Here is a 27075-nt window from a genome sequence, read left to right as displayed (position 1 = left end):
GAGCCATTAGCAATTAACTTTGAGAACTTGTGGAGGACAGGAGAGATCCCAGAGGATTAGAAAAAGGCAAATATAGTACCTATCTATAAAAAGGGGAATAGGAATAACTCGGGGAATTATAGACCAGTCGTCTTAACTTCAGTATCTGGAAAGATAATGAAGCAAATAAACAATCAGTTTGTAAGCACTTAGAAGATAATAAGGTGATTAACAGTCAGTGTGGATGTGTCAAGAACAAACCATATCAGACCAATCTAGTATCTTCCTTTGACAGATTAATCAATCTTGTGGTAGGGGAAAAACAGTAGATGTGATATATCTCAACTATAGTAAGGCTTTTGATACTGTCTCACATGACCTTCTTATAAGGCAACTAGGAAAACATAGTTTAGATGAACCTACTATAAGCTGGGTGCACAACTGGTTGGAAAACCCTACTGAGAGAGTAGTTATCAGTGGTTCTTAATGGAACTGAAAGGGTATATCTAGAGAGGTCCTTCAGGTATCTGTCACAGGTCTGGTTGTATTCACTATCTTCATAAATGATTTGGATAATGTCAGGGAGAGTACACTTATTAAGTTTGTGAACGATACCAAGCTGGGAGAGATTGCAAGAACTTTGGAGGACAGGATTAAATTCAAAATGATCTTGACGAACTGAGAAATGGCCTGAAATAAACAGGATGAAATTTAATAAGAAGAAATGCAAAATACTGCACTGAAGAAGGAATAATCAGTTGCACAAATACAAAATAGGAAATGATTGCCTAGGAAGGGGTAGTGCAGAAAAGGATCTGGGGATTATAGTGGATCACAAACTAAATATGAGTCAACAATGTAATATTGTTGCAAAAAAAGTGATCATTCTCAGAAGTATTAGCAGGAGTGTTGTAAGCAAGACATGAGAAGTAATTCAAGACTGAATAGACCTCAACGGGAGTCCAGTTCTGAGCACTACACTTGGAGAAAGATGTGGACAAATTGAAGAAAGTCCAGAGGAGAGCAACAAAAATTATTAAAACATGTCCTATGAGGAAAGATTGAAAGCACTGGGTTTGTTTAGTCTGGAGAAGAAAAGACGGCGGGGTGGGGGGGGAGATAGTAGTTTTCAGGCATGTGGTTATAAAAAGGAGGGTGATAAATTGTTCTTCTTATCCCCTGAGACAAGACAAGAAGTAATGGTCTTAAATTGCAGGTTAGACATTAGGAAAAACTTCCTAACTGTCAGGATAGTTAAGCACTGGAACAAATTACTGAAGGAGGTTGTGGAATCTCTGCCATTGGAGGTTTTTAAGACCAGGTTAGACAACATCTGTCACAGATGGTCTAGATAATACTTACTCCTGCCTCAGTGCAGGGGACTGGACTAAATGACCTGCTGACATCCCTTCCAGTCCTATATATCTATGATTCTATGGGCCAGATGAAGGGCCACTGGAATAGAGTGGTTGTGGTTGCTGTTCCAGCCCATGTGCTATAGTCACAGCCATTGAAGACTTGGGTCAGGAGAAGTGGATTTGACCTCCCCCATCTCTTTGCACTCCATCTCTACAGAGCCCAAACATTCAGGCTTTTCTGTTCATGGAACGAATTTCTGCTTAGTGAATAAAATATTGAAATGAATGCTTCTGTCAGTGAGAACAGAAGCAGCAGAATTGCGGCTAGATGATTACAAAATCAAAGTATATTTTATAAATTCTCCATTATTCAATACATTGTTTTAGAGCCTCATTAACTCCAGTGGTAACAGTTTTGATGAGCCAGGATATTACACATCCACTGCTGAGCAGTAAAAAGTCAGTCAAAACTACTTTTCATATGACAGATGCCCCCGATGCAGTTAACACCACTTTAAGCATTAAGGACATGTCCGTGGGATGTAAATTAGCTTCTGTCTCAGCTTCCTACCACACCATGCTCTGATCCTGTGTCTATGTGGATCATGGAAATTTCTTTTTTTAAAAAAAGCAGTGAAATAAAACGCATAAATTCCTGATCCATCACTTTTCAGACAATGGGCGATTCTCCACTGACTAATTGTAAATTGGACCAAGTCCAGAATGAATAAACTTAGATGGCAGTACATTTAATTTCAATGTGTCCTATCATTCTGCAACACTTGTCCTTAAAATTTTACTATTTGCTGTAATGCTTAAGCTTAGATTTATGCTTAAGAAGTTATGAGCATGGCTCTGTACCTTAGCTGAATCCCATTAGTAATAATTCTTTATGCTATAATCCTTTTGAAATGCTTTAGCACTGAAGACAAAAAATGTGAACTATGGATACTTCCAGACATAAAATTGTTTGGAAAACTTTGGGGTTTTGGTCCACATGGCCTTCCTCTGAACTGGTACATACTCTAATTCTTAATGGCATCACTACAGCTACTCCCCTGAAAGATTTCAGAGTAGCAGCCGTGTTAGTCTGTATTCGCAAAAAGAAAAGGAGTACTTGTGGCACCTTAGAGACTAACCAATTTATTTGAGCATAAGCTTTCGTGAGCTAGCTCATGAAAGCTTATGCTCAAATAAATTGATAGTCTCTAAGGTGCCACTAGTACTCCTCCCCGAAAGAGGCACTTTTAGGGGTGATATCAAGTATTCAGGAGATTGGCTATTTGGCTTAATATCAATCTTACAAATATATCCTGGCAAATGGACATAACACACATAAAAACAATATGAAAGATCCAAAAAGAAAGATCTGACCCACCCATATCTAATTTTTTTTAAGTTCAGCAAACAAAGATTATCCATGTGTTTTAAAAAAGTAAAAACTTCCTAACGTCAGAGTTAGATATCATCTCTTCAGAAATATAGAGGTAATTACTAGCTTCCCAGTGGGACCCAACACTTGCTTATTCTAGCCCTAGAGGAGCTTAAGAGAACAGTCTTTAAAGACATGGCATTTTAAGATGCCACAAAGCTACTTTAAATGATTATTTTAAAGACATTTTCATGCATCTCTGAGCCCTGTACTATTGGATTAGGGCACTCTGCATAGCTGCATTGACTTCAGTGTGTTGTCTATAAAAATGTGGTATTTACAGAATATCGGATTGTGTGGTATGGTATAAGGATTTTCTCCACACTTTTTCTGGGATGGTCTGCAGAATCCCTGGAGGATTTACTACTCCTGAGTAATGTGGCCATCCCAGTTTCATGCTAATGAAACACTTAGGGCTCGGCCACACTTGCGAGCTAGCTCACTACCCATCCGCACTGGCAAGGCACGTAGAGCGCTCTGACTCCAGGGCTAGAGCGCTCCTGGTACTCCACCTCGGCAAGAAGATTAACGCTTGCTGTGTCTTGGCTGAAACGCCCCGGCATCAGTGTGAACAAGGTGTTGCATTACTGCGCTCTGATCAACCTCCGAAAAGTCTCATAATCCCCTTAAGTCAAGTGGCCACTCTTCTCATTGTTTTGGAATTGCTGCAGGAATGTGGATATGCCCTTTGAAAGCTCTGTTTCTGACAGCCGGCTGCTTATCTGCTCCAAGACAAAGCAACCATTACTGTGGAATGCTGTGTGTGAGAGAGGCGGGGGGGGGGGGCATCTGCTGCTGTCTGAACTTACAAGACAGCATGCTGACATGCTGTCACCCCCCCCAAAACCCACTCTCTCTCCCCCCACATACACACAACTCCCTGTCACACTCCACCCCCGCATTTGAAAAGCACATTGCAGCCACTTGCATGCTGGGATAGCTACCACAATGCACTGCTCTCTGTGGCCATTGCAAGAACTGACAATGTGGCTACACCAGTGCACTTGTAGCTATCAGTGTGGACAGATTGCAGCGCTTTCCCTACTGCACTCTACAAAGGCTGGTTTAACTCAAAGTGCTCTACGTCTGCAAGTGTAGTCATGCCCTTAGATTGCAAAGGCAATCGTTGGGGCAAGGGTCATCTTTATGTTCTGTGTTTGTACAGAGCCTAGCACAATGGGGTCCATGTCCTTAACTAGGGCTTATAGGCGCTATGATAGTACAAATAAATAATAACAATAATAATAATAAATGTATGAGTGCTTAAATTTCTAGTATTTGTTGTTTTCTTTCAGAATCTTAAAATATTATGTACACAGCTTTTCAATAACAAACATAAATTAGCTTAGATAAACATTTAGCAGTTTATGCTTACTTATGTAAAGTTCAGAGCCTCTAGATATATTCATTCTATCATGTATAGCACTGAATTAGGCAAATGTGACAAGTCAACTGACATTCGTGCAAGTTCTTGGCATTAGATTAATTTAGCTTAATTTCTCTATACATTCTTTCATAGACTTTCATTTGATTTCTCTGCCAAGTAGCCATCAAAACAATTCCTGGGTGAGGTTTTTGGAGCAGGTGTTAGCTATGGAAAGCTATTCAGTATTAACCATACCTGCCTTACCTCTACAAACTTTGGAGACTCCTTTTTTTCCCCTGATTACTGTTCTTTCACAAAAGGCCTGATTTAAAGTATCTGTCAAATCAAGTCTCTGGTTTCCCTCTTCTCCCCGCATTAATTGGGCATCTATTATGTTTGGGTGGGAAGGAAGGAGGCTCTAGGCTGATATAGCAATACTGCTGGGAAAAGAACATTAACATGGATAAAGGGATTTCCTAGTGGTATAAATACCTGCACACGACCTCCCTGTGCTCTGGAGCCCTTGTTTATGTATATATGCAAGTTAAGAGAACTGGAATAGAGTTTGACTGCTGTTAATCAATAAGGATATATTTTGTTAGAAAATAGGGGAAGGTGTTTCTTTGTCTTTTCTCCTTTTGTGGGAATGAGTTGCCAAGCATTTACTTCAGCTGACACCTTCATCCCCTTGAATTCTGACTCTTCTCCCGCTCTGCCTCTGATAATGCATCATAGCGCTGCAGAATGCTTGCCCGTCTCCAACCATGCTACCAATGTCGTGTCTACAGGTACTTTTTTACTAGAACAATTACACTCTTGCTAACTTTCTTTTTAAATGCTTTTCCCTCTTTCTGTAAATGTTGCCAAACTTAACACAGAGATAGGGAAACACAGGCAGAGCTATTTCATATCAGCTCTGCAGTGACTGGGGACTACCTTAAAGCAGGAAAGTTTTCACAAGGCTATGTAAAAATGAATACATCTAGAGCGACTAAAATGTCTGCATTTTAGCCAAGTTTGTAGCTATCTCTAAATTTGTTATGGGATTAGGTTGAGGTATTTGACCAGCACAGTCAGGTACTGGCTACAAATACTATCAAACTTTTGTAACACAAAATAGTCTTCAGTGACAAACGTCTCCTGAAATAAACCAAATTATATTTTGCCTATGAAACTGCAGTTTATAAATATATAAATGTATGATTTCAAATGGGTGATATACTTAAAATGAGGCAGATGCTGATGGCATTAGCTGGGAAAAATACCCATTAATGGGAAAATTAACATTTTAATAAATGCTGAGTAAAGACACTGGGATTTGGGTGAGATTTTCAAAAGCGCCAAAGTTACTTAAGTGCATCGGACCCATCCTTCTGTATTTTGGAATTTGGTACCTTTATCTGACTAGGAATTTTAGTATGTTTAACTTCAACTATATGTTAAAACTGAACAAAAATCAAAATGTTTCCACAGAAAATGTGCTTGCTACCTGAAAATGTACAGAACTGGAGTTTTATCTCATTGGCATTTCTATTTTTTTGAATGAATGAAAATAAACTTTCAGAAATAGAGAGAACTGAATATTAATTTCAGCTAACCCACTGACTCAAATTGAGTTGCATGGAGGGGAGAATTTTACTAGATGTCTTCAATAAAACGATGATCTCTTGTTAAGCATACTGGAAGTAACATCTTTCAATTGGAAGGAAAATGAACCACTTAGGTACAGTACACTACACAGAAAATTGAGAGTATTGATGACAATATGATTGCATGTATTAAATAGGGGGTTCAAAATGTTTCATAGTGCTTGTTAGAAAAACATAAGAGAACTTAAATTAGGGAAAAGAGGACAAATTTCTATATCCATTTTCTGGTAGCACTTTCTGAATTGTTTCATTTCCCACATGCTCCAAAGTAAAGAATTAAATGAACACATGTTGGCTGAAAATATCACCACATCCTTTTACTAAGTCTATGCTGTGGTGTTTAATAATCATAGGCCCAGTTCTGCAGTCCTTCATAAAGCACAAATCCCACTGAAGTCAATGGAAATTTTGCCTAATAAGAAATGCAGAATCACATTCTATTTTATTGTATTATTACCCAAGAATGCCAGTGTACAGTCCTAGAAGAAAGAAAAAGTGGGTGAGGAAATCTCTTTTAGTGGACCAACTTCTTTTGGTGAAAAAGACAAGCTATTGAGCTACACAGAGCTCTTCAGGTCTGGGAAAGGGGGAAATGAAGAAGAACTCTTTGTAACTTGAAAGCTTGTCTCTTTCACCAACACAGGTTGGTCCAATAAAAGATATTACCTCACCCACCTGGTTTCTCTAATATCCTGGACCCAACACAGCTACAACACAAAGAAAGCAGTAATAGAGAGAACATTTATTTGTATTAGGGGAAAGGTTCTAAGTTTTTAATACAGATGACAAGAACTGTAATACACAGTGCTATGGTGAGTCAGTGTAAAGAACTTGTGCAAAGAAAGAAATGTATAAGGATTTTTACACAATCATTATTTAATTCTTTTTTTAAAATGACAAAATCCCTCACAATGCGTCTGGGCCTTGTAGCGCCGTTGCATATGAATTAATTTTGCTAACTGGCAAGTAAGTGAACACACACACACAAAAGTAAAGATACCTCATCATAAACTTTAGACAAGTATATGTTATCTGTATGCTATATATATTATTAAAGATATGTTCTGGAGTAGATTTTATTTAAAAAAATATCTTAGCAATGTAAGACTTCACTCCTGCATCTGCTATTAAAATATTGCCAGGAAGTTGGAAATGTCAGTCTTTTATGTCTGAAAATCATGGGATGTGTGGATTAGCAAATTGCAGATTGGCAAAATTCAACAGTAAACAAGTAATTCAAAATAAGTCTTTAACTAAGACTTTTTGTCTAAGCACAAACGTTATACAGCTTTATCTATACTGTGTAGTTTAAAGCAGTACAGTCCCTAGTGTGGATGCAGGTATGCTGGTATGAATGTGCTTTATCAGTATAGTACGGAAAGGAGAATAAGCAATACCTATCTAAGGTCCCCTATACCAGTATAACTGTGTCAACAGTAGCCACTGTACTGGTATAACTCTATTGGTGGTAAAAATCAGGCCGCCTCCTCCCACAACTAATATTGTTATATTAGTGCAAAACGTGAATGTAAACTATAAAAGTGTAGTTCTAAATATCTGAACTTTGATGACCACGATAACAGCAATGTTGTAAACTATTAAAATGCCATAGATCATTACGTTAACATTTTTCCCATACTGCAGAAATCCTTCTGTGCATTTATACAGCTCAAAAGAATCAAAGACACCAACATAGTTCTGTAGTCTTAGCGACAATTCATATACAATCCAGTACTTTAAAAATATCCACTTGTTTGTATCTGTTTTTCCTTTTAGTCCCAGAGCAAGGGTGAAAGAAATGCAAATTTCTCCAGACTGTTCTAACAACATGCTTCAGCTTTGATGTAGAAGGATTAGCCATGAATAGTAACCAAGTCGTGCAGTTCTCATGTCTACCTTTCCTTGGTCTCTCTGCTGCGGCTGCCAACACAGGAGCCTATTTGTGACTAGGTTTTCTGTGACGTGGACACAGGTCCAAGAAGACATGAACAACTCCCACAAACTCAGTTAACTTAGCCCACTGAATTGCCATCCCACTAACCAATATTGAAATTACAGTTAGGAATACCCAGTTTGAGTTGTCCTAAGTTCCTGAACGAGCCCTGATGTGGGATTCAGTGTTGTTGGGGTCATTTGGAAGCAAGGTGAATTTCTGAAAGGGTCAAAAGCATGGCTTCTTTATTGTTTGAGGGAGAGGGCTAAATCCATTATTTGGAAGCAACAACAGACTCATAAACTTCTTTCATGGATCAGCCATTAGAGGGAGACAATATATTCTCATTCTGTGGGATTTAGCACATCTCCACGCATCTTTAATATACAACATCTTCAAAAACCAGACTTCCTGCTTTGCATGCATACAGAAATGCATAATAGATTTTGGGGATGCTGATGCTAGACATTACAGAGCAGAGATATGAACCTTCAATCTCTTCATTAGAGTCAGCCAAAATTATTAATATTTTTATTCACAGAATTGACCAGCAATAGCTCAACATTTGGGGATACAGAAAACTTTACAGAATATTTTGTCAGTGTAAAAGGCTGCCCTACACAGCTAATAATTTTACTATTGTGGGTCATGCTGCTTCTTAAACCCTTACCTGGTTTCCGGAGATGCCTGATACATAATAATGTAGCCAAGCAAACAATGGAATCTATTTCCTTGTTCTCTTCTTCAAACTTCTGCCAGCCATCCTGCTGCCTGCCGGACACCTGTGCAAACTATGGAGACAAAGTGCATGTGGGTCTATTGCTACTACTATTGCAAAATGTTGCCTAAATTTTCAAAGTTTTGAATGTCTCTACTTTTGAAGGACCATCTGGAGACACCTTAAAGGGCCCTGGTTTTCAGAGGGTGGGTTCTCAGCACTTCTGAAAATCAGACCCTTTTAAGGTGTCTCCAGGTGAGTGCCCCAAACCACTGCATGCGCAAATGTAGGCTTTACTCTACATAGAAAATTGTCCTCTTGGTTATATATGCTTCTTTTAGGGTTTTCATTTTAGGGGCTGATGGACTTTTCAAGAACTTAGAAAAGATTAAAGTAAAAATAGATGGAACAGTATTGGGGGCCTGATCTTCATACACATGTAAAGAGGAGAGCTTGTCAGGATACCTAAATTATTACCCTTGAGATAATAAATTTAAAAACCGGGCAAGATAAATCATTGCTCTTGGCTAAAAGCGAGCTAGCCAGTTTTCTGATGAGGCATGAGCACCTACTATAGGCTGTTTCCTACAGAATTACCTTGAGAGTTAAAAAGCAGTGTAGAATAGTTAGCATGCAGGTAGAAACAAAATACAAAGATATTCTCTACCTCTGGACTGAAAGGATGTGTCTTGAATCCTCATACATTTTCTTACCAGTCTCGTCTGTTTTGTCTTTGGTCCATACTCCTAAATGTTCCCACGTGCACTTCTCCATGGCGACTTTGGGAAACACATCTACAGGTCTTCATTATTCAGTCCCTTCCTGTCATTATGGAAACCAACAGTCTACCTATGGGGTGATGGCAGGTAAGAGATATTCACTCTAACAGGTTAGTTATTGGCATGATTGTTTGAGGGGATTTTCCTTCAGAGGGGTTGAGGGAATGGAGGTTAATGAGAGGAAGGATGGCCTTATGATTAAGGCACTGGACTGGGACTCAGGAGAACTGGGTTCAGTTTCATGCTCTCTCTCAGCCTCTATCTGGGGATCCTGAGCAAATCACTTACTTTCTCTGCCTCACTTCCCTGTCTGTGACACTGGGATAATGCTTCCTTTCCGTCACCCATTGTCTGTCTTGCGCACTTAGATTGGAAGCTCTTTGGGGCTCTTTCTGCCATTTCTGTATGTGGCCCCAGTGCACTGGGGCCCCAATCTCACTTGGGGCCTCAGGGGCCCTATGCAGTACAAATAATAAAAATTATGACTGATTATGGAATTTGTATTGAATTCAGGGAGGTAAATTCAGCACAGGACGTAGCTGCTTCAGAATAATCCACCCAGGGCGAGATCAATTAAAGAAACAAAAATAAATGTAGTGCCATTTTTGGTACTCGTAAAACTTGTGACAAGGTATCAAGCATTCCATTAATTGTGACTCAGATTTTGGCTTGTGAACATTCTGTTTCTCAATCCAGAGTCCCCACTCCTTTCCCTGAAGCTGACTTGGAGCAGGTAGGGAAGAAAAAATGAAGAGTGCATTTTCTGGATTCCCCCCTCCCCCATGTTGTTCTTCCCTCCCAGTCACTCCTGATACAAACAAAAAGTGTGAGGTCACACCTTAACAGCTGGTAGCTATGGGCGATCAGGATTGTTCCTTATACTCACAATTAAAATCACACTGTTATGTGATAGTGTGGCTAGTGTATCTGGGACACCACTATACCTTGTTATAAAACATCAAGGGAAATGTCCGGGGCCTGACATGGTTTAGTAGGTATAAGAAGCATTAGTCTTGCAGAGACTGTTGCAGGCTTTATGATTAATAATAGCCTGGCAAGCTTTGAAATAGGAACTTATGTTGAGTAATAACAACTTGTTTTCAACCAGAGTAAACACATCAGGGGTGGTTTCTTTTCACAGAAATACTGTAGCTGACATGTAGGAATGTCAGTCCTTCAGAGTGAAAGGAAATGTATGTGAAGGCCAAAGAGAAATCACTTAATTCAGTTTATGCTTTTCCAAATCTCATGGAGCAATATGAACTGTTTTCACACAGAGGATCCATAGACTTTATGACATAACTTGTAAAGATGTCTTAGCACCCAATGCAGTTCTCTAGATACCACACTGAAGAGAGAAGAGAAATTGTTCAATATAAAGGTGTTCAAGTCAAGTGTCAACCAGGAAAATAATGTAGTAATGCCAGGGGAAGAGACTTGCCAGGAAATAACTATGGCTCAAAACTAATCCAAAATCAAACACAGCATTTTATTTCAATTGAGAAGGAGGGAAAATGTAAAAATGAATCAGCACAGGTGAATGTTTCCTCATGCAGACTTTTCTGGGACAGCAAGTAAGACTCTTTCTTCACATGGCCAAATGCTCCTGCTTCTGTGTCTCTTCTTGTGTCTCTGGTACAGAAGTTCTTGTTTAGATCTCTCTGGGAAGTCTACAGAAGAAGAATCATTAGATAAGGAGGATTTCCATTCAAAAATATCAACCTATTTCTACACCAAAAGAATTCCATGTTACTGCAGTCTCTCCTTTTTTCCCACTTCCTTTTAGGCATCAAGCCTGCAACCCCAGAGATGTTATCAGCAAGTCTCTCCCAGAGTCGCATTTTACAGACCTGCAGCATGCCCCATCCCAACGTGGTGAATGGAGTCAGCACTCTGCAAGGCAAGGCCTTCTCTTGTTTAGACTTTTGCCCTTCTGACATTTAACAACTCCCTCTCCTTTTTCACAGTCATACTGCATGTGACTTTATATATCAATAGGGTTAGAACCTCCATTGTATTCCCAGCTCTCTGGAGGATGTAATCTAAGCAGTGAACAAGACAAGAAGAACAAAAGAGAAGGAGGAGAAAGGAAGGATGGTCTTGTGGTTTAGATGCTGGGCTGGAGATGTGGGTTCACTTCCAGACTAGGCTACAGACTGCATGACTGGGCAAGTCAATTACTCTCTTGATTCCCCAGCTCTAAAATGGGGGTAAGAATTTTTCTTTTCTCCCTCCCATGCTTTGTCTGCCTTGTCACTTCAGAGAGACAAGGTGGGTGATATCTTTTATCGGACTCACTTTTGTTGCTCAATAAAAGATATTACCTCACCTACCTTGTCTCTCTAAAATTCTGAGACTGACACTGCTACAACAACAATGCAAGCAACAATGGAAGATATCAAATTTTGTCTGTTCAGCTCAGGGAGTCTCTCTGTTTGTTCAGTGCCCAGCACAAAGGGCACCTGCTCTTGATTAAATGGTGCTGTATCATCCAATAGTGAATAAAATTTAGCATAAAGTAGTTCATCCTTGTGCAATTACTTTCCTCTCTAAAATTATAAAGTGACGATCTTATCACTCATTGGGCTTCATCCTGTACTCTACTCAAGGAAATTTCCATTGAAATTGGTTGTATATAGTACCGAATCTGCATATCACATGTAGTTTATAAAGTAGTATTGTTGGTACCAGAAAACAAACAAAAAGATTATGGGCCAGATCCTCAGCTAGTGTAAACTGACATAGGTCCATTTACTTCAATGAAAGCAATGCAAATTTACACCAGTTGAGGACCTGTCCCAATATAAGTCTGTCTAAGGTACTTGTATGGCCCTCGTTCTCATAGTATTTGAACACTTCATAGCATGTAGTACTATTATTCACATTTCACAGTTAAGGAACTGAGGCAAAGTGTGACAGTTCAGGGAATTGAGCCCTGGTCTCCTAAGTGCCAGGCTGATGCCTTAACCACTGGACAATCCTTCCTCTCTCTAGTATGTAATATTACAAAGTTTAACAGTTGATAGTTGACACAAAGGTTTATTATGCAATGCTGGAGAATGATTATATCAAATTGTGCTTTTTGGCTTCATGCAGGTGGCCTGACCCCTTGCCTTTATAAATTCCCTGAACATGCTCTGAGTGCCAGTTCCTGTGCTCTGGGGCCTGGCTTCACTCCCATGCACCAGTCTATCCTTGGAGATGATCCCACAGCCACTGACTTCAAGCAGGAATTCCGCAGAAAAACCAAGTCTGTTGAAGAGCCAATAGACATGGATTCCCCTGAAATCAGGGAACTGGAAAAGTTTGCCAATGAGTTCAAACTGAGGAGAATTAAGCTAGGTATGTGCTTTGTGCTAGCCTGAAAATCCAAATGAAAGCTCAGTTATTTCTGTATGTTTTATATTCTAGTCCATCTGATATGCTTTATAATTTAAAACCTGCCTCACGTTTACCAAGCTTTCTCCATACCTAGAAGACTTGTTTAGAATTAATTGCCTCAAGCTTTTTGCAACTTTTTGCAAGAACAGTAAGTGATTTTAAAACTTTCTGCTCTATCTACTACTTCTGTCTGCCTCTGAGAGCAGATTATTGGTACCTGGACTAGCTGTATTCTAGGGGAAAGTGTGATCAATCACATAAATCATACTGTAAAGTTGCATTTAATTCAGCCTTTCAGGATTGTCATGGAAATTTGCCAAATCGGGTACAAAACCTACTTGTTACTATGATAGTGAAAAACCTAAGGATACTTTGCCTGTCAAAAAATATTCACCAAGGCAGTTGTACACGTTGTAAGGCTGATTTAAGTATGATTTAGACACAAAATGACACATTTTTAAATGATTTCAATGGAGTTGGATAGGAAATGATTTTTATCCTGTGAAAAATTGATGAAAGTGAAATTTTATTCATTTTCACCAAGTTTTTGGTTGCCCAAAACAGCAAAACATACGTTTAATTTTTTTTTCATAAAACCCATGTTTTAAAAAAGAAAGCAGCTGTTGTAGCAATAAATTTCTATTTAGTCAAAAAGCCATTTTCATTTTAGATGGAAAATTTCCAACCAGCTCTAGTCTTCAACCCTTCCTTTAAAATTGTACCCCAAGTTTTGTGGGGGCTCAGGGCTGGGGTGTGGGCTTACCTCAGGTGGCTCCTGGTCACCGGCACAGTGGGGGGTGGGGGGCTAAGGCAGGCTTCCTGTCTGTCCTGACTCCGTGCTATGCATGCCTCAGAAACAGCCAGCAGGTCCAGCTCCTAGGCAGAAGTACGCCCGGTGGCTGTGCGCACTGCTCTTGCCTGCAGGCACCGCTCCCGCAGCTCCCATTGGCCACAAGTCCATGCCCTATCTCTCACACATATATGCACTTCTGTTTGGCTCTTTGGGAACCTAGACTTCTCTCAGATTCACGTATTCCCTTGTCGCCGGGCCATGTCCCTTCACGCATGATGATGCGATTTCTTTTCACTAAATGATCTCAATGTACAACATACAACAACCAAAACTGAGGAGCTCCCCCTCCAGTTTTAGGTTCATTTTAACCACTGCTGAGTATTGTGGTGACCAGTTTGTTACTATCTGAGAACTACTTGGGGATGATGTGAAATGTGTGGATGATCTCAGTTTGATTTCTGGTGGATAGATGTCCATATCACACTCACTGGCAGCCTCAGCACCGTACAAAGATTAAATAGGCACTGGTGCTGGATTATCCCTATCACCCCTAGAGATTTCCCTTCATGACAAGATGGAAGCACACTGGTGGGGCAGTGTGAGGAAGGTTGGTCCTGTCTGTGCTGCACTGAAAAAAATGAACTTGTATGTGTCAAACACTGCAAATCCAGCCCCTTCATGGATACTAAATTCAATTTGTGAATTACGAGTGGTCATTTTTAATTTTCTCCTATAACAATAGATTGTATCATTACAGAATATGGCACGACTCCACTGTAAAACACAGCTCTGTAAAAGCATATAATTAATATAGTATTATCTCTAAAGCTACAGGGATATTACTATCCATTTTCCATACAGAAATGAGAGCTAGAGCAAGGGTATGCTGTCTGAAACAGTGTTTACAACCTGCGCTGTTTTGCTGTATATCATGACTATTTAACTGTCAGTCATAGAAAGGGCAAGATTACCTATGCCCACGAATACTTCAGTAGTAATTATTTACAGTGGCTTGATCCTGAATTCCTGCACACTCAAAACGCCTATTGACTTAAACAGATGTGGCTGAACAGAGACTGCAGGATTGGTCTTAATGCCATTAATAAAAACGGGATGTACCAACAGCCTAAATTCAAGTGGACAGTGCCCTGCTAGGGCAAAATGTTAACATTAATAACAGAGGGTTTGATACTGTGAGGTGCTTAGGATCCTCACTACCTACTAACGTCAATAGGAGGGGAAGACACTCAGCACCTTGAGGATTATGCCCATTATGGGGAGGAGATAGAAGAAGACTTAGCTGTGTCTACAGTGAAGATTAGGCCGACCTAACTATGATGCTCACTGAATGACATTTTTCTCAAGCCCGGAGCAATGTAGCTGGGTCGATCTAATTTTTCAGGTGTGGCCCAGGCCTGTGAGAGAGAGGCCCAACCCTGGAAATGGGATTGGAAATTGTGTTTTATTTTGTTGTTTACATTCTTCTTTGCATAATGGTAGTGCCTAGAGCCTCTGCTCATGGCTCAGGGCCCCATTGTGCTAGGCACTGGACAGATACATAATGAAAAGACAGACCCTTCCCCACAGAGCTTACAATCCAAGTATATGAGGAGAATCAGCAGGTGGACACAACAAGCTGAGGGTAAATGAGATTAAACAGGAGGATAATGATTACTGTGAGAAGCAGCAGTCACAGCAGTTACAATGGTGTGAGTAAAAATCAGAGTATATTCTTAGATTTTAAAGTCTGAACCCTGAATTGTTCTTCTTTTCTGGGTTTAAATCAGACCCCTAATGTTAAAATAAACTTTTAATTCTGTGTGCAGAATTACTGCATGATTATTTGCTGTTGCTTCCTGCCTACATTATCATACTGGTCAAATTGCATGTGTCTCATGATAGACATGGGGACGGATGCTCATCTCACCTGTTTTACACTTGTGATCTCCACTGAAGACAAGAGAGATACACCAGAGTAAGACTGATGTCAGATCGAAAACAATCAAAGAAAACACTTAAGGCAACTTACCAAAAAGTGTGTTTTGGGGGCAGTGACCAAGGTGGAATGTATCTTTCTGTAAATAAACCAGGTTAGGTTACTCAAGTTTTTTTTTTCTTTATTGCTTTTTGACAGGCTACACACAAACAAATGTTGGAGAAGCCCTGGCTGCTGTGCATGGCTCTGAGTTCAGTCAAACAACCATTTGCCGATTTGAAAATTTGCAGCTAAGCTTCAAGAATGCCTGCAAACTGAAATTGATATTATCCAAGTGGCTGGAAGAAGCAGAACAAATAGGAGGTAGATATTTATAACGCCTAGAATTTAGTCTTACCCCTACAAGAAGCTCTTTAATGTATAAGATGGTTAGTAGTGTATAACTTCCACTGGTCCAGCTTTTTGTTTATTCAGGTGGGGAAGTTGAATATAAATATTGTAGGATCAGTACATGCATTAAATTCAGTAGAACTGATGCCTGTGTCATGGGTAGAGGGAAGCAAACCTGCCAGAAACATGTGGCAGGCACAAATTAGAGAGATGTGGCTCTCTTATGTCCCTCATTTCCCTCAAGCCCATTCATGCAAACTAGCCCAGCTCTTGAGGTACAGGGCAGCTGGTTTTTGATGCACTGCCATTGAATTCTAGTCCAAAAGACAGCATAGCTGGCTGTGGAAGAATCACTGGTACAAGAAGATCTTCCAATGGCAGAGCGCTGGTGTTGAAACTCCTACACCAACTTGCTCCCTATTACAGGTGTAAGGGATGTGGCAATGGGAAAAGGAATGTGACTAGCCAACACCATGCCCCCTATAAAAGTAGAAGGGGGGGGATACCATGGGAGTTTTAACATCTGCTCTTTGCCATCTTCCCTATGCCCTGAAAACCCCAGCTGCTGGACGAGCCCCTGGGATTCTGTGGCAGAGGCATGACTTAGGACAAGATTTAGAATAGGTTAGCTGTTGTAAATTACATTGGAAGACCTGTCCAGCGCATAACTGGCTCAGGATGAGGAGAGAGAAAAGCTCCTGGCAGTGTATGTTCCTTGGCCTTAAGCAACAATCTGAGCTACCATGTAGCTGAGGTTCTGTACGTCAGCAGATGGTATGCCAGGGTGTTAAAAGAAAGCAGATCCAGATCCAAAGCCTCTCTCCCCTGTATGATTCCTCTGAAGACCAAAACAGGTGAGCATGTAATTCTTTCATATACAGTATAGCTGACTCCTTCCTATTGAAGATCCAACTCAGCTTTGACAGAATTTCTCATCCGGGCCCCAAAATGGCTGATCCTTTCTAATCTCACAATCAAAGGTTGCCCTTTCAGAGGCATGCAATATGTGCTGGAGTGCCACCGACAGAAGACCTAGTACACACTAGATTGGATTAAATCAGATCATGTATGTTCTATCACTGTCAAAATGACTTTACTGATCATTAAGGGAAGAGAAATGATGTGTAAGTAAGAAGATACTTCCATTGTTATAGTAGTTTTTACCATTGCTATTTAACCCCTACATTTTTATCTGTTCGGTGCACTCCTGCTTTTTCCTCCTCCCAACCACAAATAACAGGGTGGAGCCTCAGGCGGAAGGGGCGGGGCTAGGGGGTCAGCCTCCCCCAGCCAGCCCTTCAGCGCTGCCCAGCCCGTGCCGCCTGGGGCTGCGGGTCCTTTTTAATCACTGGGCCCCGGGGCAGCTGCCCCTTTTGCCTGTTTGTTCTAGAAAAGCATCCTTCACCTCCTCTTCTTGATTTGATGGTCTATAATAGACTCCATCATCACCTTATTTTATTCCCCATTTCTTTCCCAGAGACTTTCAAATGGTCTGCCTCTCATCTACTTCTGAACCTGATAAATGTGTATATATTTTTGGTGTACAATGCCACACCACCTCCTTTTTCACAAACTGTCCTTCCTGAACAAGCTATACCCCTCTATAGCGAATATTCCAGTCATGAGATTTAGCCTATCAGTCTCTGTGATACCAATTGTCATCATTTGGCTTATGTACTAATCCTTTCAGTTGTTCCTGTTTATTCCCCATACTCCTTCCATTTGTGTATAGGCATCTAATACGTTGAGCAAATTCCCCCATTAATTTCCCTCTCGTTGCTCCTTTGACCCTACGGTAATTTCCCGTGTCCTGCACAACATCTGCCTTTTTCCTGTTTAACTGTGGGGATTTGTCAACTGCCCCTTTGGATCTAGTTTAAAGCCCTCTCTCGGTTGGTGAATCAGTACACGAAGATCCTCTGACCCTTCTTGGTCAGGTGGACCCCATCTCTTCCCAGTAATCCTCCTTCCTGGAACAGCATCCCATGGTTGAGGAAGCCAATGATGCAGTCTCAGATGCACCCAAAATCAGCCCTTGTGTGAGCTCAGCCTGCATTCATAAGCCAGCAAGGGCTGCGTGGAACATGCTCATAATGCGTACAAATTCTTTTGCCCTGTATGTGGATATCCAAGCCAACAGACTCGGTGTTTCTCCAGTGCATTTTGAAAATGAACTGCATCTCTTGGAACAAATTATGTCAACATGTCCCACTATGACCATTAAACCCACTGGCACAAAACTGCAAAAAAAACCAAATCAAAACAACAATCTCTGATCAAATCCAAACCATGTCTATGAGTTTGCAACAAGAAACAGTACCTGGGGTTGGACCAGAAATATTTTTATGTACAGACTGATTCTGACATACTCAAAAAATGAATCTGCTTTGAACCAATGTAGATAGGTTCCTTCAGCGCTGTTTATACCATAAACCTTTACTTATTCCTGAAGAGTGCAATTACAACATTCAGCCACCAGATGTCCCAAAGAGAAATGTTTCAGAGTGGTAGCTGTGCTAGTCTGTATCAGCAGAAAGAACAAGGAGTACTGGTGGCACCTTAGAGACTAACAAATTTATTTGAGCATTAAGCTTTTGTGGGTTAAAGCCCACTTCATCAGATGCATGCAGCGGAAAATACAGTAGGAAGATATACACAGAGAACATGAAAAAATGGGGGTTGCCATACCAACTCTTAGCCCACCTTAATCGATTGGTCTCGTTATTATCAGCAGGAGAAGAAGAAGAAGAAGAAAAAAAAAACTTTAGTAGTGATAATCAGGATGGCCCATTTCAAACAGTTGACAAGAAGGTGTGAGTAACAGTAGGGGGAAAATTAGCATGGGGAAATACTTTTTAGTTAGTGTAATGACTCATCCACTCCTAGTCTTTATTCAAGCCTAATTTAATGGTGTCCAGTTAGCAGAACTGGAATTAATCTGCAGTTTCTTGTTGGAGTCTGTTTTTGAAGTTTTTTTGTTGAATAATTGCGACTTTTAGGTCTGTAATTGAGTGTCCAGGGAGGTTGAAGTGTTCTCCGACTGGTTTTTGAATGTTATAATTCTTGACGTTTGATTTGTGTCCATTTATTCTTTTGCGTAGAGACTGTCCGGTTTGGCCAATGTACATGGCAGAGGGGCATTGCTGGCACATGATGGCATATATCACATTGGTAGATGTGCAGGTGAACGAGCCTCTGATAGTGTGATTAGGCTGATGTGATTAGGCCCTATGATGGTGTCCCTTGAATAGATATGTGGACAGAGTTGGCAACAGGCTTTGTTGCAAGGATAGGTTCCTGGGTTAGTGTTTTTGTTGTGTGGTGTGTGGTTGCTGGTGAGTATTTGCTTCAGGTTGGGGGGCTGTCGGTAAGCAAGGACTGGTCTGTCTCCCAAGATCTGTGAGAGTGATGGGTCGTCCTTCAGGATAGGTTGTAGATCCTTGATGATGCGTTGGAGAGGTTTTAGTTGGGGGCTGAAGGTGATGGCTAGTGACGTTCTGTTACTTTCTTTGTTGGGCCTGTCCTGTAGTAGGTAACTTCTGGGTACTCTTCTGGCTTTGTCAATCTGTTTCTTCACTTCCGCAGGTGGGTATTGTAGTTGTAAGAACGCTTGATAGAGATCTTGTAGGTGTTTGTCTCTGTCTGAGGGATTGGAGCAAATGTGGTTGTACCTTAGAGCTTTGCTGTAGACAATGGGTCGTGTGGTATGGTCTGGATGAAAGCTGGACGCATGTAGGTAAGTATAGCGGTCAATAGGTTTCCGGTATAGTGTGGTGTTTATGTGACCATCGCTTATTAGCACTGTTGTGTCCAGGAAGTGGATCTCGTGTGTGGACTGGTCCAGGCTGAGGTTGAAGGTGGGATGGAAATTGTTGAAATCATGATGGAATTCCTCAATGGCTTCTTTTCCATGGGTCCAGATGATGATGATGTCATCAGTGTTATCTGATTAGCACTACAAAAGTTTTTTTTTCTCCTGCTGATAATAGCCCACCTTAATCGATTGTTCTCCTTAAGAGTTGGCATGGCAACCCCCACTTTTTCTTGTGCTCTGTGTGTGTGTGTTTGTGTATACATATATATATATATATATATATCTATCTTCCTACTGTATTTTCCACTGCATGTATCTGATGAAGTGGGCTTTAGACCACGAAAGCTTATGCTCAAATAAATTTGTTAGTCTCTAAGGTGCTACAAGTACTCCTTGTTCTTTCCACAGAGAAATGTTTCAAGCAGATCATTCAGCAACCATATCTGGCATGTGTTCATGGTATTAAAACATGACTGGTAACAATGGTTTCTAGAAATTATTGTACTTGTTTTAATCTTGGAAGGTAACTCCCCCTTTTTTAATATAGCTTTATACAATGAAAAAGTTGGCGTGAATGAGCGGAAAAGAAAGCGCAGAACCACCATAAGGTAATACAATACTTCAGCAAATTATGTATTGGAAGTCCTTTTTTTTTTTTCTCAGATCCTTCTTAGGTTTGAAATCTAAGTAATACTTTTCCTTAGAAGCCCTATCTAGAGCTGGTTGAAAAATAAATCCAATTTTGAAAAACAGGGACAAATTTTGTGTGAAAATTTTCACAAAAAATTTCATCCCATTTATCAACCAACTAAGGAGCTGCACCAAAACCTTCAGCCTTTTAATTTTTTCAACAAACCTCCCCCTCACACACTTTTTGTTTGTAAAAAAAGTACCCATTTATGACCCCTGGTAATCCCATCCTTTATGACATTCAACTCAGTAATAAACTTCTGTACCCCACTGGCTCCTTATACAGCCTCTGAACTTCCTTTGTGGGAGGTTTGATGATACAGGAGAAATTGCATTACTTCTGCTATAACTTGTGGTGATTAGGCCTGGTGGCTTGGGGGGAAAGTTTGCTGCAAAGAGCATCTGCCCCTCCCTTGGCCAGGGATCTGGATCCTGTGGAACTTCTACAGAGGGTCTTTCACAGGCTGTAAGGAAAGAGGGAAGGGGAGTGCAGAGTTGCCAACTCCACATAGCAGGAAGTTGTCAGAGAAACCCTGAAAAGTCGCTGGATGTTGCTATTTTAGCATTCAAAAGGCATCAAAAATGTCACTTCACTAAACAAAATTTCCACAGAATTCAACAGAATTTTGTGTGTATGTATATAAATACACACACACACGCATTGAACATAATACTGAAATAATACATTATAGAATTTCTGTATACACTAATCACTGAAAATGTTTTTAGACTGTAGATCATATTCCAACAGGTGTTTGTCATAGAGTTTTGAAGTGCATTCCATGGCTTCTTGGGCTGAGAGGCTGTGAATGAGAGGAAGGGTTTGACTAGAGCTCCTGTTGGCAGAAGAGGTTACTTACTGTAACTGGAGGTTCTCTGAGATGTGTGGTCCCTCTCTGGATTCCAAATGTGGGTGCGCATGCCTGCCGTGCATCAGAACTGTTCAGAGTTGTGTCCGTTGACCCGCACGTGCTTTGTGCATCAACCGCGTGGCACGTCCGAGGCTTTAAGAGGCTGTGTGGATTGACACTGCTCCAGTTCCCTCGCACCAGTAAGCAACGGAGCCTGGACGGAGGGCAGCTACTGGAATCCAGATGGGGACCACATATCTTAAAGAACCTCTAGTTACAGTAAATAACCTTTTCTTTGAGTGATGGTCCATATGTGGATTCCAAACATGGGAGAGTAGCAAGCTGTGCTCAGTGTAGAGGCGGGCATGAGGGCTCACCCGAAGTTACAGGCTGAAGGACAGCTTGGTCGACTACCACATCTGTCACTGCAGCAGGTGCAAGGGCATAGTGGGCAGTAAATGTGGAGAGAGGACCAAGTGGCCTCCCAACAAATGTCCTGCCATGCAAATTCTGTATGGAAGGCCGACATGACAGTTTAAGCATGCATGGAGTGGGCTATGACCCCCGATGGGAGGTGGGGGTGGACATGAGAGAGAGCGTAGTAGTCTGTAATACAGAGGGAGAGGTGTTGTGAAGAGAGGGTGCGGCCCCAGCAGCGTTCTGCAATGGTGAGGAAGAGGCAGGATGAAGCGCGGAAGGTGCAAGAGCGGTGCAGATAAAAGGCCAGCGGTTGGCGGATGTCGAGGGAATGTAGCATGTGTTCCCTGTATGAGGTGTGTGGTTTAGGGTAGAATGTGGGAACAATGTCCCTTGGAGCTGACTTTCTCTGTTTTTGCACCTTTGGTGGCCCACATCTATGGAGTTCAGCCCCCTCTGCCTTTGGAAGCAGAGCAGGCATGGGCCCTCTTGTTATTAATATAGGTCATTAACAAAAGTATTTACATACATAAATAAGCAAAACCAGATGGGATAATGAGACATCAATAAAAATATGTATTTTGATCCAATTATTGGCTAAACATGATGAGAACTGTGCTGGGTCCCCCCCCCCGCTAGGTCGTTCCAAACTATGATGACCTGGATAACACCGAGGAATGGCTCCTGTGCACAGATCTGTCCCAATGCCTGTATTAGCATGTATACAATCCCCGTGTCATTGCAAAGAGCAGGCAGTCTTCACAGCACTGCTGCTGATCTGTGCAATGGGGCCTGCACAAATTTTTGTTAAAACCAGCATGACTCTAGATTTCTATGTTATGGGGAGAGTGGCCATCTGGAATCATCTTCAGAGATCAGTGGTGTTTGGAGTCAAAGACCCTTTTTCTAATTGGGGAATAGTCCAAATGAGAGACACCTCTTCACAGGAGACATATCATCTCCAATTCTACTATTACACTCCTGGTATGTTATGCTGGCATCCAGTGCTATGCATGGCATCCAGTGCTATGCTGGCATCCATGAAACACCTTTAATTTGCAAGCCAATAAAACTAACTGGTTCCTTACACACTATAAATGATCAGTTTTGTATACATGCACACACAGTGCAATGAAAGGGGGATGCCCTCTGTAAGAAAGAAAATGTTCACTGATCCCTTGCGGAACCTGGGACCCCAGCTTGGGAACCTCTTTAAGAATGAGCTAGAAGAGAGTAGTACCTTAGTAGTACCTCTGCACTTCACTCCCATTGAAGTGTTAGGTAGACTTCTTGAGGATAAACTAGAATCTGGAGATGAAAAACAGTGAGTGAGTTAGCCTACTCCAGTGCAGGAGCTTTGTAGGACCTGATCAAACTATCCATAATATGGATGTGAGAAATTATATTTTATTTTCAGCTGTTTGACCCAGTGAAAACTTTATTTAAATACTTATTACTACAGCTGTGCATCTATGGAACACTCAGCTTTCAGCTAGCTAGCATCAATAACCCACCATAAAAAAGAAAATGCATTACTAATGAAATTACACTAAGGGCAATCTAAAGTTACACGCAAAGTTGTTCATCCGTACTAGAATTTCTGCTGCAGTGTCTTGAACCTCACTAGCAGAAATAAACATGCTTCATATCTAGAATAAAGTGTACAGTGACCTCTTGTGGACAAAAAGGAATGATACCGCTCATGCTAAAGCTAGGTATGACAAGATCAAGCTTTTCATCCTAATTGCTTTTGTACAAGCACATTTCAGGCACTTATTCTTTTTGGAGAATAAACAGCACAAAAAAAATTCACCTATATTCAGCCTCGGTGTCTGAATATGGGAGGAAAATAGCTCTTAACTTTTATGCTGCCTGTACCAGCTGAACCGCAGCACATCTTTGGGTTCTACTGCAATGCAAATAGGCTAAAACTGACTTTTGGGGAGCATGTGATGATTCTTGGGTTGCCATGTGCTATATAACTTGCATGAACTACATTACCCCTAAAATTATAATAAAGTCCTTATTATTTTCAGTGTGGATTGAAGATAAAGATACTATCAGATTTTTGTAGCCCATGGCAGCATGGAACCATAATGCCCTTTAAACTCAGTGTTTTTACTGAGAGGGAAAGCAAAGCAGTTTCTTGCCTTTTTAGTGCAATAATTTTTAATGTTCATATCATTGCAGCTTAGCCTAAAATAGCAGCCATGACATGAGTCTGTCCAAAGTCACTAACAGTGGCATTTTTATTTATCCCTTCTTCCAGCATTTCTGCTAAAGAAGCTCTAGAGAGAAACTTTGGGGAACAAAGTAAGCCTTCTTCTCAAGAGATTATGAGGATGGCTGAGGGGCTTAACCTCGAGAAGGAAGTTGTGAGAGTTTGGTTTTGCAACCGAAGACAAAGGGAAAAGAGAGTGAAGACAAGTTTACACCAGAACACCTTTAGTTCCATTATGAAGGAGCATCATGAGTGCCGGTAAAGTTTCTTGTGCATAGTTGAGGATTTCTGGGCCTTTAAGATTTTTTTTTTTTTAAAGCATTGTCGGTTTGAACAGAAACATTTGTTTCCTCTATAAGTTAATTTTAACTGTAACATATCTTCAGTGGGCTTGATTTTAATGTAAAAGATTGGAAACATTGTTACTATATGTATTTGTGTAGGGGAGACTGTTGCTTAGCTGTCAACTATTCAATCTGCATTAGTTGATTGTTAAAAATTTCACAGTAAGTACTATTCATATACCATGCCTTTCTTGCATCCACAATACACTCACTAGTTAATGTGAACTTTACCCAAAAGATCTGGAATGAAATCTTTTGTGTTAAATATAAAGAAGTTACTTATTGGAACTGTAGCATGTGAAAGAACTTGTGTGCTGTGCCCCTCACTCACCCAACAGCAATGAGCTTCACAAACCTAGAAAAGCTACAGCTGTTGGGACCACAGAAGTGCCCCTTCACAGCACCAAACATTTAGAGCCGAGGGATGAGGCTGTGAGATCAGTGGCTCGTCCTCCTGCTAAACTTCAGCATCACTGAAGTCTGAGGAAGGTGACCGGGTAATTGAGACAGTTGCCCGTCTTAAAAAACTGCTTAATGCAAACAGCCTTTCTTCTTTAAAGCGGCCTCTACATCTTCCCTCTTGTGGACTCTAGCTGGTAATACAATCCCATGAAGGTGGGCTAAGTTCTATTAAGCAAAGACTGAATAACTGCCCTCCCAAAGAGAGCATCAAATGTAGCAGCTTGGCAGATTTCTAGGATGGAAACATTACAGAGGCATTCTGGCTGCTGCCTTAGCCCTGATACAATGAGCTTTAAGACCCTTGAGATACTGACACCTTTGCTAATGTGTAACATTTCTCAATACACAGCCAATCCATTTAGACAGGTGCTGAGCAGAAATGGCATTCCCTTTACGCTGATCGCCAAAGGCTACAGAAAGTCTTGCTGACTTTCTAAATGCTTTAAACCTAGTTAAATCAAAACTCAAGTATAAACTCATTTTCCCTTGGGGAGGATGAGGTTTAGAAAAGAACAGGCAGAAATCATTATTTCTAGTCCTCTCTTCTCCTGTCCTACAGAGATGACAAAATGATTTCATAGCTCCACCCCCAGGAAACCAGGGATTAAGGGGAGTTGGAATAATGTGAATTCATCACTCAAGGGACGGGTGGTCCAGTGATCACTGCAGCAACATTGCTCCCATTATTTGTTACAACAATACTAATTAATGTGTACATATTTCAAGCTTTTTCCCAGGACTAAAATTACAGGAATGCACATTAGTGGTAATGGTAAATAAAAAATTAGTTTTGTGTGAAGCAGGCATGATGGTGATTTAGAAAACGACTAGATAATAGATCCAGAAAGAGGTTATAATATTTGAGGTCATTAAGGAAAGATGTGTATCACATATCTATGTTGGTGTGCTTTAAATAATACATAAGCACAGACAGGAAGGGGCCCTAGGCATGTTAAACTAAGGAATATAGTCTCCTGTATTAAGAAAATATATCCTCATGAATGAACTGCATTATTACTTTTCTTTTTCTCTTTAGGAGAAGATTCTAAATTAAAACTGAAGGGAGGGGGGAGGGAGAGAATATCCCTCTCCCCCTTGCTAATGCATGTTTTATACAGGACTTGAACTATTCTAACCCCCAGACTGTCACAACACTAACACAGATCAGTCACTACTTTACAAAGCAAAAGTGCACTTTCTGGGATTAAGTCTCAGCCTTCACCACCAACCACAGATGCTGTACTGACAGAAATGCCTGTTGTAAAAACATTGGAAAGAGTAGAGAAATGAAGGTGATGACTTGTAATTTTATTCCTTGGTTACTTTTGTTGCTTTGTTTGAAGTTTCTTGTGGTGTATTATGCATATGTAGTCAAACTTGCAATATGACAGTTTTAGAGTTTATTTATTTTCTAAATTATTTGCCTGTTTAAAAAGGATTATGAAAAACTAACCCTACTCTTTGCCAAAAATAAAGCATTGTTCAAATAACCTCTAATACCAAATGTAACTGTTCACATTTGTTTGGTTGTGATAGTATTTTGATTTTACCGTAGCTGCTGCACTCTGTTGCTACCTGTTCTTTTTTGCATGCTACAGTAGTTAGTGAATGCATCAGCAGTCAGTCACTACGCTGATGCTCTTGTCCTCCAAGAGTGTTTATGGGTAAAGGACACTTTAAGAAACATGGAAAAACAAATGAAACCTGTGCCATTCTCACATAACGGAAGAGTGAACAGTTAACTACAGCAAGCAGCTTGTCCGAAAACATCTGGGTTACAGAAACACCAAAACAATACTTCAGACCACCAGATTGACAGCCATAAGATGTCCTACACCTAGATCCCTGGCCCTGAGGGTTGAAACACCCACCACCACCTTCCTATCTCTAGGGGTTACTGATCACTCTTGTCTGGTTTCACCCGCTTCCAGGCATCCTTCCGAAAATGCTCTTCTGATACCTGATCCTTTAAACCTGAGGGACAAGCAGCTGCTGTCTTTAGGTAGCCATATGCATTTGACTTCTGCAGGCTGCATCTCTCACCAGCCCCCCCTTTTGCAGGTCATAAGTATTTTTGGCTCCTAATATTTCCCTTTGTAAGGCTAAGGTGATGCCTTTTAACAGTTTATATTAAACTTTGTGGTGGGACAGAAGTTCTCCACTAAGCTGCAGCAGGGTGCCTCTACCAATAAAAGATATTACCTCACCCATTTTGTCTGACTAATGATAAAAGCAACTGAGCTTTGAATTAATTCAATAATTTGAGAGATTGTTTTAAACAGTGAAGGAGCATTGTAGACAAATGATTGATGACATATGGGGCACATAGCAATATCAAGCCCAAAGCAAGAAATACTGGTTTTTGCTTTGCCAAAGGATCATTTTCACTGACATTTCCATTGTAATTAAGTGCACAGTTTAATACTTACAGCCATACTCTTTGCTCTGATTGCAGTGAAAATAAATCGGGCAGGGCTGGGTTGTGGGAGGGGGAAGGTGAAACAGTGAAGGGGGGAGTGGGACTAGAGCAGGGTCAGCAGTTTTCAGCTACTTTTTTTGTTT

General features: G+C 40.7%; 1 protein-coding gene across 1 annotated transcript; it reads left to right on the top strand.

Moving 5' to 3' along the window:
• Window positions 1-9117: 9117 nt before the first annotated feature.
• On the top strand, window positions 9118-25166 carry POU1F1 (POU class 1 homeobox 1). The gene is made up of 6 exons (XM_043538400.1): window positions 9118-9301; window positions 11001-11129; window positions 12311-12556; window positions 15523-15687; window positions 20076-20136; window positions 23756-25166. Exons 1-6 carry the CDS (start codon window positions 9118-9120, stop codon window positions 23967-23969), a joined length of 999 nt encoding a protein of 332 aa, XP_043394335.1. The 3' UTR covers window positions 23970-25166.
• Window positions 25167-27075: the final 1909 nt, after the last annotated feature.

The sequence above is a fragment of the Chelonia mydas genome, chromosome 1 (assembly GCF_015237465.2).
Source record: "Chelonia mydas isolate rCheMyd1 chromosome 1, rCheMyd1.pri.v2, whole genome shotgun sequence".
Classification (NCBI taxonomy): domain Eukaryota; kingdom Metazoa; phylum Chordata; order Testudines; family Cheloniidae; genus Chelonia; species Chelonia mydas.
Note: the sequence above shows the minus strand (reverse complement) of the source record. Positions and strands in the feature narration are given on the sequence as shown.